The sequence below is a fragment of the Narcine bancroftii genome, chromosome 5, assembly GCF_036971445.1.
Source record: "Narcine bancroftii isolate sNarBan1 chromosome 5, sNarBan1.hap1, whole genome shotgun sequence".
Taxonomy (NCBI): Eukaryota; Metazoa; Chordata; class Chondrichthyes; order Torpediniformes; family Narcinidae; genus Narcine; species Narcine bancroftii.
Genome location: NC_091473.1, coordinates 68,693,453 through 68,707,516, shown reverse-complemented (window position 1 = coordinate 68,707,516; position 14,064 = coordinate 68,693,453). Strand labels below are relative to the sequence as shown.

Here is a 14,064-nt window from a genome sequence, read left to right as displayed (position 1 = left end):
GGTGGGGCTTGATCCATTCAGGCCGACTGATTGAGAGCTGGTCAGGTGTTGTCCTGTCCCCTTACTCTCCTGCAGATACAGAGGATGCCCCCTGCAGTAGGCCGGTTGTGTACCACCACAATTACCAGCTACCCCTCTGCCCAGAGGTCCGCCAGTATACGGCATTTGAGGCAGATGACCACCTCTATCACTTCCTGCAAGTCCCCTTTGGCGTCACGAATGGTGTTTCGGTCTTTCAGTAGGAGATGGACCACTTTTGAGTTTCTCAACAACATCATCATCTGTGGCTACGACCTGTAGGACCATGATACCAATATCCAGAGATTTCTTGAGACAGCCAAGCTCCTTAATCTGAAGTAAAACAAGGCCAAATGCATGTTCCACAGAACGCGCCTGGCCGTCCTTGGCTGTGTTGTGGAGAATGGAGTCATTGGCCCAGACCCAGACCGCATGCAACCTCTTCTGGAGCTTCCCCTCCCACATAGCCTCAAGGATCTGAAGAGGTGCCTTGGTTTTCTCCTATTATGCTCAGTGGGTCTCCAATTATGTAGTCAAGGCCTGCCCCCTTATCAAAGCTACATCCTTCCCCCTGGCAGAGGAGGCTCATGCAGCCTTTGACCATATCAAGTCCAACATCACCAAGGCCATGATGCATGCTGTGGATGAATCCACCTCTTTTCAGGTGGAAAGCGACATATCAGACTTCGCCCTGGCAGGCCCATTACATTTTATTCACACATCCTGCAGGGCCCTAAGATTCGATACTCCTCAGTCAAAAAAGAGGCACAAGCCATTGTCAAGGCAGTGCGGCACTGGTGCCATTACCTGGCCAGTAAGAGATTCATCTTGCTGACTGATCATTGCACTGTCATGTTCAACAATGAACAGCGGGGCAAAATCAAAAATGATAAAATACTGCGGTGGAGCATAGAATTATCCACCTATAACTATGACATCTTGTGCTAACTGGGGAAACTTAATGACCCACCAGATGCCTCCCATTTTCAGTAGAGGAAGTGAGGTCAGTAGAGGAAGTGAGGTCAGTGAACAAGAGCTGCCCCATCTGTGCGGAATGCAAACCGCAATTTTACCGGCCAGACAAAGCCACTCTGATAAAAGCTCCAAACCTTTTGAACACCTCAGCCTTGATTTTAAAGGCCCGCTCCCTCCAATAATAGAAATGTCTATTTCCTAAATGTAATAGATGAATATTCCCATTTCCCCTTCGCAATCCCGTGTTCTGATGTATCAGCAGCCACTGTTATAAAATGCCTCCAACCCATCTTCAGCATATTTGGGTACCCGAACTACGTACACACAGACTTGTGCCATCAATCGACTGCAAAACCTCCATAATGACCTCTATCACCCTGGAGTCACCAGGATCTTTCATTTCATCAAAGCACGCAACCTGCCATACTCCATTGACGAGATCAGGACCCTGACAAAGAACTGCCAGGTCTGTGATGAGTGCAAGCCATACTTCCACCGGCCAGACAGGGCACAACTTATTAAAGCCACTCGCCCCTTTAAGAGACTCAATGTCAACTTTAAAGGGTCCCTGCCCTCCACTAACCTTAACATATTCTTCCTTAACATCATCGACAAATACTCCAGTTTTCCATTTACCATCCCCTGCTCAGACATGACCAGTGCCACAGTCACCAAGGCCCTGCGCTGCCTCTTCACTCTATTTGGCTTCCCCAAACATATCCACAGTGACTGGGAGCCATCCTTTATGAGTGATGAGCTGCACCAGTACCTGTTGGCCAGAAGCATTTCCACAAGCAGGACCACCAGTTACAACTCCAGGGTAACGGGCAAGTAGAAAGGGAGAATGCTATGATCTGGAAGACAGTCCTCCTGGCCTTGTGGTCAAAGGGCCTCCCAGTCTCCCACAGGCAGGAGGTTCTCCTGGAGGCCCTCCACTCTATCAGGTCACTGCTGTGCACCGCCACTAACACTATACCACCCGAACATATGTTTTCCTTCCCCACCAAATCTGCAACAGGGACCACACTACCAGTATGGCTGACGTCCCTGGGACCCATCCTATTCCGAAGGTATGTAAGGAACCAAAAGTCTGACCCATTGGTCAAAAGGGTCCACCTCCTCCTTGCCAACTCCCAATATGCCTACATGGCACATCTGGATAGACACAAGAACATAGTTTCCATCAAGGACTTGGCTCCCTCAGGGACCCTAGAGTCTGCTGCTAATCCTCCTCACCGTTGAACGCACACGATGCACCTGACCTCTGGTGTCCTGCCTCCACCCAGAGGGTGATTACACCGGCACGTTGCCCACCCATCAGCACAATACTGATGTACATGAACAGGCGTCCGAGACTGTTCAGGACTCTGTTGCTGCAACTGGTTCCATGATAAAAGTAATAACTGACCTGAACTCATGACTTTAACTTGTAAACATGTAACTTTGTAAGTTCCACTTCACCCTGCTAGGACTCTTTTAAAAACAAGGGATGAATGTGGTAAACTACTGTAACTTATAATTATCTGGTCAAGCATCCTTATTGGCCAGTTTTTCCTGTGGCCCCGCCCCACAGGCTCCTGTATAAAGGTGGCTGTTCCACAGCCCCCTGCAATTCAGTGCATGACAACTGAACAGTAGGGATATGGTATGTTCTCAAGTGAATTAAAGCCTATTGATTTCTTCACAATAGTCTCCTGAGTGATTGATGGAGCATTAATGATCAAATCTTATTACAGAGTTTCATAAAATGACAACATTATCTTCTAAAGTTCAAATTTATTGTCAGAGTACATACCTGACATCACATACAACCCTGAGATTCCTTTTCGTGTGGCCCAGGCAGAATTTCTACTTATCAGTAACTGTAAACTACACTCAAGAGGAAAGAAATGTAAACTGACTGCAATATGAAAACATAAATATTCAGTAATAAAAATGTGCAAAGAAAGAGTCTTTAAATAAGACTCTGATTGAGTTGAATGGTGGAGGGGTAGCAACTGTTCCTGAATTTGGTGGTGTGAATCTTGTGGCACCCATACCTCTTTCCTGATGGTAGCAGTGAGAACAGAGCATGCCCTCGGTGGTGTAGGTCTTTGATGATTGCTGCAACATTTAATGTAGATTTTCTCGATGGTGGGGAGAGTTTTGCCTGTGATGTACTGAGCTGTTTCCACTACTTTTTGCAAAGTTTTCTACTCAAACATGTTGGTGCCCCCATACTAGGCTGTGATGCTGCTCATCAGCTCACTTTCCACTACATATGCTGAACCAGGCGGGCAGGCTGATGGCATTTTTCTCCCGCACCCTCCAGGGCCCAAACTCTGGCACTCAGCCATTGAGAAAGAGGCCCAGGCCATAGTGGAAGTTTTGTGTCACTGGAAGCATTACCTAGCTGGGAAACTGTTCACCTTGCTGACTGACCAACGTTAGGTCACATTTATGTTTAACAGCAAACAGCGGGGAAAAATTAAAAATGACAAGATCCTGAGGTGGAGAATTGAACTGTCCTCCTACAACTACGAGATCTTGAACTGGCCCGGGAAGCTCAACGAGCCTCCTGATGCCCTATCCCAGGGAACCTGCGCCAACATGCAAGCAGATCGCCTCCAATCCCTACATAACGGCCTCTGCCATCCTGGGTCACTAAGCTCTATTACTTTGTGAGAATCTGCAACCTCCTGTACTTGGTTGAGTAAATCAAGGAGCTGACCTGCAACTGCCCGGTCTACGTGGAGGGCAAGCCGTGCTTCTACCGCTGGAGAAAGCTCACCTAATCTAGGCCACCCACCCCTTCGAATGTCTAAGTATGGACTTCAAGGCCCCCTTGCCTCCACAAACTGGAACGTGCATTTTCTCAACATTGTTGACGAATACTCACAATTCCCCTTCCCCATCCGCTGCCCAAATATGAACTACAGCCACTGTCATTAAGTCCCTGCGTAACATCTTCATGTTCTTCGGAAACCTGTGTTGCATCCACAGTGACTGGGGGTCCTCAGTTATGAGTGAGGAGTTGCGTCAATACCTGCTGGCCAAAGGCATAGCCACAAGTGGGACCACCAACTATAACCCCTGAGGGAATGGCCAGGTGGAAAGGGAGAACAGCACCATTTGGAGGGCAGTCCTCCTGACATTCAAGTCAAAAGGCCTTCCCATCTCCCAGTGGCAAGAGGTCCTACCAGAGGCACTCCATGCTACCATGTCCCTGCTCTATACAACAACAAATTGACCCTGCATGAAAAATTATTCTCCTTCCACAGGAGGTCAGCATTAGGAACAATGCTACCAGTCTGGTTGATGGCCCCAGGACCTGTGCTACTCCAGAGAAACACCAGAACCCACAAAACAGGCCCCCTGGTAGAGAAAGTCCTCCTCCTCCTCCTCTATGCGAACCCCCAGTATGCCTATGTGCAGAACCAGGATAGGCAGAGAGTCACTGTCTTTATCTGGAACCTGGCTTATGCAGGGGCCACCACAACTGAGGTGCTCCCTGAACCAACCACTGTCTATCGACCAACACCCCTCCCCTTCCCCACGACTAGCAGAGACACAGCTGAGGATCCGACCCCACCTTCAGCACCAGTTGCACCTTCCCAACTTCAATCCATATCCCCCACCCCGAACTAGCCCCAGCTGATTCTGTTCGGCCACCCAAATTGCAGACATCACACAGAGCACTGCCCAGGAGCCCACATATGGCATTGTCATGGTCAGTTCAATGGACGAAACCGTCAAACAGGCCGAACCTGTAAATAGACTCTGAATTGACCCTGACATCACCTCGCTGAACTTTATTTCAAAAGTAGGGGTGAATGTGGTGGAACACTGTATTGCAGTCATTGAACTGGTTAGCCTACCCCCAATACTGTAATTCCATCCCCTCCAGGATCTCTAATAAAGGTGGCATCACCCAATTCCCTCTCCCTCAGGTCTGCCTTGGAATCGGGCCAACAGCATGACTTTGTTTATAGTGATTAAAGCCTATTCATCTCGACTTCTGGTCTGTCGGATCTAATTGATAGCGCTACGTTGCCCATCTGCACTGAAGTTCAGGATCCAATTACACAGTCAGCTGTTGAGGCCCAGATCTTACAGTTTGCTGATTAGTTTAGAGGGGATGATGGTGTTGAATGCCGAACTGCAGTCAATAAAAAGCATCCTGATGTATGCATCATTGCCGTCGAGGTGTTCCAGGGTTTTGTGTAGAGCCAGTGAGATGGCCTCGGCTGTAGACCTGCTACTGCAGTAGGTAAATTGAAATGGACTGCTCAATCAGGAGCTGATATGCTTTAACACTAGGTTCACAAAACACTTCACTGTGTATGTGAGTGCCACTAATTGGTAGTCGTGTTGGAGGGAGATGTTGAAGATATCCATGAATACATTGGCCAATTAATCAGCACAGATTTTCAGTATTCAGTCAGTACTATGTCCAAACTGGATGTTTTCCTTGGATTCATATCATCTTCAGATACTGATCTTAGAGGATCATCGGGATGTGAGGGTGCAGAGTGGTTCTTCATTGTTCTGATGTTCAAATTTGGCATAGAAGGCATTGAGCTTATCTGGGTTTGAAGCAAACGAGTCTTGAAACTGCAGACAAAACACCATGGTTGCAAAAGGGAAGAATGGCCTGTCCACTCACAATTTCACTTGCGAGAATTCTACCTACTGGCACTTTGTCCTCTCAAATGTTCCTGTTGTGACATTTACAGAGTTTTTGAAGCGTGCAGGCAATATTTAAGAAAGCACAGTATATTGGAGCTGGTATATTACATAATGATGAGCGATAAATGGCCTAATGCAATGGGGGGGGGGGGGATTTCTTGAAATATTTTACTGATTGAAGGATCAATTGTCTTCGCAGGAATATAAAGCCTCCAGAATCACTCAACTCAAAGTGGTGATTATTTTGTGACATGCTTCATGCCACTGAATGGCCAAACCTGCTGTTGTTTTGCCTCTAATCTTGATGTCTTGCATTTCTCAAAGGGAGTGTGGCATTAGCCCACCACTTAACAACAAGCACTAATTTAAACAGAAAGATGCTGACTTTAATTCAGATTCATAAACAGTTTTAAGGACAAAGCATTTACCATATGCAGAAAACCACAATGCAAGGAGGTGGATAGAAGTTACTGAGATGAATTAATTCACTGATGTGGGATAATGTACCTGTAGCACTCTCACTCTTTTGCATTATACAAAATTAGATTATACGAAGCAATTAAGAGAGTCCAATCTTAAATTCAGTGGAGGGAAAATCCCTGGAATTATTCCAGAATATGTGGACACTTTGATCAGGATGACTAATTACTTTTTGATAGATGAGGTAGGTTGAATGGCATTATCATTCATATATATATAAAAATTTTGAAACTCAGGAAACAGATTTTGAATTACAGGATGAGAGACGAAAGAGAAGGCTGGTATTGACATTTCAAACGAATGTTAACTATTTGACGCTTGTCCAAATGAAATGTAATCTGCCATTGCACACCATATGTTCAAAATCATTGCAGAGCAGTAGTTAACAAAGCGAATAAAATATTGAGCCATTCGGGCATAAATTTGAAAGAACCTTGCTGAAACTGGTAATGTGTCAAACCACATATTGAGTTGGTCACAGATTAAACACAAAATGTATAAATGTTGATACATTTTACTGACTGAAGATGTCAATAAACTAAATTTCTTGATGTTTTGAAACTCTAAATAAAATGCCCTTTCCTTGTCCAAAGATAAATAGAGAAATCAAGGTCCAATTACATTCAAGATAGACTGAATTGTATTTTTGTTTACTGGAAAAAAAATCGAAGACCAAGTCGAAGACCAAGGGACGAGATGATTTTACTGAATACTAAAAAGAACGTCAAGCACCAGAGAAGCTCACTCCTACAATTTCAAATGTTTTTTTTCATTATTAGGAAATTCTGGGATAGATGACGAAATGATTGGTGAAAGTGGTAGGTTTTAAAGAATGCCTCATAGGGGGTGAAGCAGATGGAGATGCCTCAGGAGAGCACTATATTAAATGGATTTAGATGAGACTGGAGGTGAAATCCAGGAATCTTTTAAGCAATAGGTAACAGCTGTTACTGGCAGACTATAGATTTAATTGGAACTGAGAATGCAAATGGGTTTATCAGCGGTGATCATCGTGTGATTTTGTTTTCACCATGCATTAAAGCTCTTGCATTTTCCTGGATGTTCCATTTCAAAAGTTGAGCCAGATTATTAAAAAGTTACCAAATATATAACAGACATTTCTTGACAGATGAAGAATTGAAAAAGCAAAGTAAAATCGGCAGATTAATTTCTATTTCACACACACGCACCAAGAAATAGTGAATATGTAAGAAAATGGCAGGGCTCTGGATGATGTTGTAGAGCAGAGAGACCTATGGCTGCAATTGTATTGCTCTATGAAAGTGATGACATAGGTGGCCTTCATCTGTCAGATACAAAAGTTGGTGAGATTACATTGGCATATTGTATACATTTCTGGTTGCCCAACTATTAGGAAAGATATCATTAAGCAGCAAAGAATGCAAATAAAATTCATAAGGATGTTGTTGGGGCTAGTGTCCTTGAGCTACAAGGAGAGGCTGAATAGGATGGAACTTCTTCCCATGGAATTCAGGAGGCTGAGGGGTGAATTCATCAAGGTACATAAAATCAAGAGGAGCATAGATAAAGTGAATGATCAGTCTTTTTCCTAAGGCAGCAGAATCCAAAGCGAGAGGGCATCGCTTTAAAGCAAGAGGAAAAAGATTTAAAAGGAACCTTTGGGGTCCATTATTTATATTGTGGTGAGTATGTGGAATGAGCTGCCAGTGGAAGCTGTCGAGGCAGATACAATTGTGATGTTTAAAAGACATTTAGATGTACTTGGATAGTAAAGACGTGGAAGGAAATGGGCTAAATACAGGCAAATGGGACTAGCATGGATGGACAACCAGTCAGTACTGACACATTGGATTTTGTGCCTATTTCTGTGCTGTGCAGCTTTATGACAATATGAAGAAGGCTTTGAATGTGTTAAATATTCACCTGAGAGAATGTTGTAGAGTGAAAACAAGACTGAAATATTTGACATTATTTTTAATTTTGAAGTTCAACCTCTTATCCAAAGCATGAAGTATTTTTGATGGTACAAATATTAAAATATTTATTGCAACATTTAAAAGAAACTAATCAGATTATCTTAGATAAATAAATTCAGGTATAAGATCCATTATCCAGAATGAGCTTGCCGGGATGCATAGTCAATCAAGATGACTCAAAAGTTGACAATTGCCCAATTGTATGGTAAATATAGATGCTTGTTAAGATATGAGCACGTGTGATATCTTGTTCTAATGAATGCACCAATCAATCATTGCGTTGATTAGGAAAAAAATATTTGTTTAAAAGGAATTTAAAAAGAATTGATCTTGACTGACATCAGTTGTTTGTGGGAGTGGACTGGGTTTTTAATTCTCCACATAGATAGCAGCTCCCCCTGGAGGCATTTCTTAATTTGCCTCATATATTACCTATTGTGCAACATTACGGCTCTGAGCAATATTCCTCCTGCAGTCCGAAGACCCAGGGGATGCTTGCGGTAGGCCTGTGACCTTATGTTGACATCTAACAGCGTTGCTGTTAACATACAGTTTTATAGGAACTGATTTTGTAACAGTGCCATATCAGTAAAAGGCATTTGGCTCTCTTTGAGCTCTAACCACAAAGAACTGTACCTGTGACTCAGATGAAGGGACCTGTATTCCTCTGGATCCTGACTTTTACCAGTCTGTTTTTAGTGGAAAATTTCATGGTTCTGCAATAAAGCTCACAAAATGACAAGTTTTAGGCTGGAAAAATGTAGCTCATATATCTGAAATGGCAATAAAAATGGTTAATTGAAAACATTTGATAGATAGTGTCAGCCTCTTTTTCCTACAATCTTAGCCGTTATCGAGGCATATTATTTAATCATCTTGTTTTCTTTCAAAGTGAACAAGAAATAAACCTTAGTAAGTTAAAAGCAAACCAGCAAAGGAACATATGGTTTCTGTCAAATGTATTCTCGACACCGAGAACCAATAAGGAAATTGTCGATTGTGCTTATATTTGTATATTTAATGCAACTTTAATGTAATATGTCTTTTTTTTTAATGAACTGAAGCTTAAAGCTCACCTCCTGAAATTTACAAGCCTTCACTTTTACATTTCAGATTAATAACTTGAAAGCTGACTGGCAAAAATTGATTAGTTTGTAAGATCTTTGAGCTCTCGAATAGCATAAAATGCCAAGCAAATTATATTTCAGAGCCTGGAAAACTTGTGGATGCCTTGCTGTGGGAGGAGGCCCCTTGCATTCCATTCAAGCCTGCAGAAGGGGGAAGGGATAGGGGAGGAGAGTAAAATCATACTTATAATGCAGGACATTTTTTTTCTAATTCTTTCAGTCAAAAAGCTCTCCCTTTATTCACTCAGCCCACTATTTTACAGGCGCCAGACTCATCTTGACTACATTAACAATACAAAGCTGTGGCATGCAAACCAACTGGTGCTGTTTTCCATCATTTAAAAGCAGAAAAATGCTGCAATGAATAAAAGTTCTTGTTGCATGAAGCAACAAAGGGAAAAAAAAATTCTTTACAGTGACTTAAAACACTTAATTTGATTTGCCTTAATAAAATGTTCCCAGTAACTTTTAACATAGTTTGTTACAGCTGTCCACTTATTTTTTTCCACTGGAATTTTTATTCCGCAAATAGAATGTGCATAGAAACTGCAAGTTATCTTCAATACAAACTTAGTGTTTTGATGTATCTATGTTCAAATGAAATTCACCAGATTTCATTGCAAACAATTTACAATTAATATTGAATTTAAACTGATTTCAATGTCTGTGAAGGATGTTATCATTCAACAAGACAGGCTTTGAAACTTTGCTGTTAATTTCACTGAGGCTGCACGATTAATCTCTGCTCTTTGCACACCTTACTGCATCGGGGAGACTTTGAAGCCTTTCCACAAAAGTTGATGCAATCGTAGATGGAGTATAACAGTTTGTTTTCTAAAATTGGACAGCAACATCTGGATACTCATTTGAGATCGATCAAAGCTAGAAGATTTTTGTATCTGAAATTGTAGCCTCACTGTGAAGCCAACAGCAAAACCCTTTACTACTCAGTGCTTTGACTGCAGCAGCCAAATTCAACTATTTCACCTCATTTTCGCTATTTGAGACTTATATTTACATAGAATATTGATTTTAGTAAATTTCAATGAACATTAAATTAGACCGAGAACTGGGAATGTTTATAATAGCCCATGTACCCAGGATAATTTTGCTTCAGGATTGGTACATGTCCTAGAACAGTTTGCAATTGAAATGTGTAGATACTTCCCTGACAGAAATAATTTTTGTTGTACAATGATTGAAATAATGAATAATTTATTGAAACATCAACCATTTCTTGTAGGATTCTATCCATAAGAAGAAATGCCAGGAGTTACTAAATCCAAAACAATATTTTCTATGAAAAGCAAAAGTGGAAAACATTTCATTAGCTATAAACTTTGTGCTTAATTTGACACTGACACTTTTCTACCTTTTCTTGTTACTGCATGTATTTTTCTTACACATTTACTTTTGATATATTTTTGTAAAAAAAAATGCAAACCTTTAATTCTACTTTGATAGAAAGCTTTGTTCATTTAATACTTGTTTTAAAATGGGAAAGTTAGTGCAAGACTTTATTTGCCCACGTGATCAAAACAGGCAAATCAGCATGCTCTGTTTGGGGTTAAAATCTCAATCTACAGCAAATACTTGCACTGAAAGGGTGCTGTATTTTCCATATATTGATGCATATAACATTTAAGGAATGTGACAGGGGATAATCTCAAATGAGGAGACGTAGTTTTAAAGTAAGGGATCTGGCATTTGTAGTTGAGATACATAGAAATTTCTTCTGGCAGAAGGTAGAAAATCTCTGGAATTCTCTTTCACAGAGATTTGTGGAGGATTGCTTGCTAGATATATTTGGTAAGAGGGAAATACATTTTTGAAGCATTTGGGATTGAGGTTTGTGGGGAACAAGCACAGGAGGGGAGTTAAAGCCAGTAAATATCAGCCATGATCATATTGACTTGTGGGGCAGGTTTGAGGGACCAAGTGGCCCTCTCTGCTCCTATTTTCTTATGTTCCCTACAAATGTATTTCTAGAAGTCTTACTGAACAAGTTCACTATTAACAATCAAATACATCAAACTATATTTCAACAAAACTAAAGCTCATTAATGCTGGAAAAAGTGGAGAGAAACAAATGATGTTTCAAGTTTATGTTCCAATAAGAATACATTAACTTAGAGAGGTAGCAGTTTGTAACCAAGCACAAATCAAATAGTTGGGAAGACCATGCTCTTCCCTTGAAATGGAAAATTAGAACAAAATTTCCTTTTGGACCATTGTTCCTCTCCTTTGATCGAGCACCGATTTCTCTTCCTTCTTTATTTATAGGAATAGGCTCCACTATTATCTCCCATAAGCTCATCGACTCCCTGATCATTGTCCTAATCAAACTTCCTCCCACCCTGCTTCCTCTTAGGCCTGTATTCTATTCTTAAGTGTAGTTTTCTGTTGATGCCTCCTTCAATTTCTGTTCCTCTATTGAGGATTCCCTTCCATACAAAAATTTCCTTCCTTCCTCCACAGTATCCCCTGTGTTCACATAATCATCAGCCTTCATATTCAACAGTCCATCCTATACCATTTCTGCCACCTTCAATGTGGTGACATGCTGAAGGTCCATACTCTCCATGTTGTCAACAGATCCAATACAAAGAAAGATATATCCCAGCACCTTTCAATGCAAGCTTAGGAGTGACCGTGCTTGTTATTGCACCTCTTTCCTTCTCCCCATGCCTGATGATACATTTCTTCCAAACAAAACAGGCATTCTTTTGCCTTTCTTTCAACTTAGGTACTTTTTTTTTGCAGCTCACAATGCATTAGGACAGGAAGTATATTACTGAGACAAGATCCTTCTGCTGAACATGTCCATTCAATTTTCAAGCAGAACTGTGAGCTTATGGTAACAATTTAAGTCAACTTTCCACTTTTACTTCCTTCTCCCTCATGCACAGTTTCAATTAAGTTGAACACAATATATTTAGATAAATCACTTTAGATAAATCAGTTCAGACTCATCTTTGACTTTAACCACTTTAAACCATGAGCATTACTTTAGACTACAAGAGGTGCAAGTTGATGAAAAGATGGGGGCCTCCAATCAATAAACACATTCCTAGGAATTTTGAACTCTTAATACTTATTCTCCATTCTTCCACTACATCTTTCCCCTTGATGTTATATGTTACCGATTTCACTATTACCTTGCTTTAACTACATGCATTGCATCTCAATCCATCTTTTGCGCCATGTCTCTACCTCTTTGTTGACCAATTCACCCATGAACCCCATACAATTTTGCATATGAGAGGAAGCCAGAGCACCCGGAAGAAACCATGGATGAATTTACAAACTCCTTACTGGTTACAAACCAGGGTCCCTAGTGTTATAATAGCATTGCTGTGCTTGCAATTCTGTCTTGTATAACTTGAAAATTTCAACTCACCAATTTATAAAACATTGTTTAAGCAAAAATTTCACTGAAATATTCAGTGACTTAGCTCCATTTGTGTTATGTTGCAATTCTTTCCATTTGAATCATTATGATAGAAAAGTATTAAAGGCACCTTAAGTTTTATGAATCAAAATTGTATGATTCTTTTTTGCTATCCTTGGCTGGTTTATGGACAATGCAAATAAAAATATACATAATTAATTTTCATCTATCTCAGCATTCATGCTGACATTTGTAGATCCCATTTGTTATCAATAATATGCAGCATTTTTCTCATTCACCACTCACCTCCATTTTTTTGTCTTCATGTTTAGGCGTCCTCCTCCTGCCGTTCCTGGAAGACCGACTTCATAAAGACATGAACTTAGTATCCATGTTTATAATGTATTGTATTTTGGATGTTCTCTCTCATGTATTGTACTATCTTCCATGTATATAATTGTTAATTTTATGCTGGCAATAAATCCAACTCTATTGTCTATTACAATTGGAAATTTTTATTTTTGTTGTTAGCTGACAGACACAAAAAATTTACAATATGACCACAAAAAGCCTATATTTCAGTTATAAGGAGAGTCTGGATAGGCTAGATTTATTTTCCATGGATCAGAGAATGCTGAAAGAGATCATGTGAAAAATAGAGGTCTTGAAATGGGTGTGCAAGGCTATGATGCATAAAAGTAGGTCGATATTAGGAAACTTTTCCCCATAGCAAAGGTGACTAAAAATGGAATACAGAGGCTGTAGGGAATGGGGGAACATTCCCTAAGAGACTGATGGAGGCAGGTACTCTCAAAATGTTGACGAAATCTCGGGATGAGCACTTAATTGGCCAAAGCATGAAAGAGCTGCTGAGCAAGTGCTGGTAATGGGATCAGTGTTGATGGCTATGTGATAGTTGAATGAAACATGGTGGGCCAAATGGAATTCTTCTGTGTAGTATCGCTATAACTTAACATCAGTGAATGGCAGGAATTTGCAGCATGGTGTTAAGGACATAGTGAAAGGCAGAATGTGTAGAGGCTTGCATTGTTCAGCACTGACTAATTGGCCCAAATATATTAATCACGTGCTGCATTTTCAGTTGTAATTTTCCTACATAGAACATTGCAGCACAGAAGCAGGCCCCTTTGACCCTTCTATTCTGTGCCAAACCATTTTTTTTTTGCCTTGTCCCACTGATTTGTACCCAGTCGATAGCCCTCCATACCTCTCTTATCCATGCACCTGTCCAAATTCTTCTTAAATGTTAAAATTGAGTCTGTATTCACCACTTCAGCTGGCAGCTCATTTCACACTCTTACCACTCTGTGTGAAAAAGTTCCCCCTCATGTTCCCCCTAAACCTTTCCCCTTTCACCCCCTTCCCATGTCCTCTGGTTTGTATTTTACCTCCCTCAGTGGAAAAAGCCTAACTACTTTTACTCTGT

The 14,064-nt window shown here is 41.0% G+C and overlaps 1 protein-coding gene across 4 annotated transcripts in view; it reads left to right on the top strand.

Annotated features, from left to right (window-relative positions):
* Positions 1-13,122, top strand: part of dnm3a (dynamin 3a) — a 289,034-nt gene extending 275,912 nt beyond the window's left edge. For all 4 annotated transcript variants that reach the window (XM_069937733.1, XM_069937731.1, XM_069937730.1 and 1 more), the window contains one exon: positions 12,950-13,122. In XM_069937733.1, coding sequence (XP_069793834.1) covers positions 12,950-12,989 — 40 coding nt within the window. In that variant the 3' untranslated portion in view covers positions 12,990-13,122. The remainder of the gene's footprint in view (positions 1-12,949) is intronic.
* The last annotated feature ends 942 nt before the right edge of the window (positions 13,123-14,064 follow it).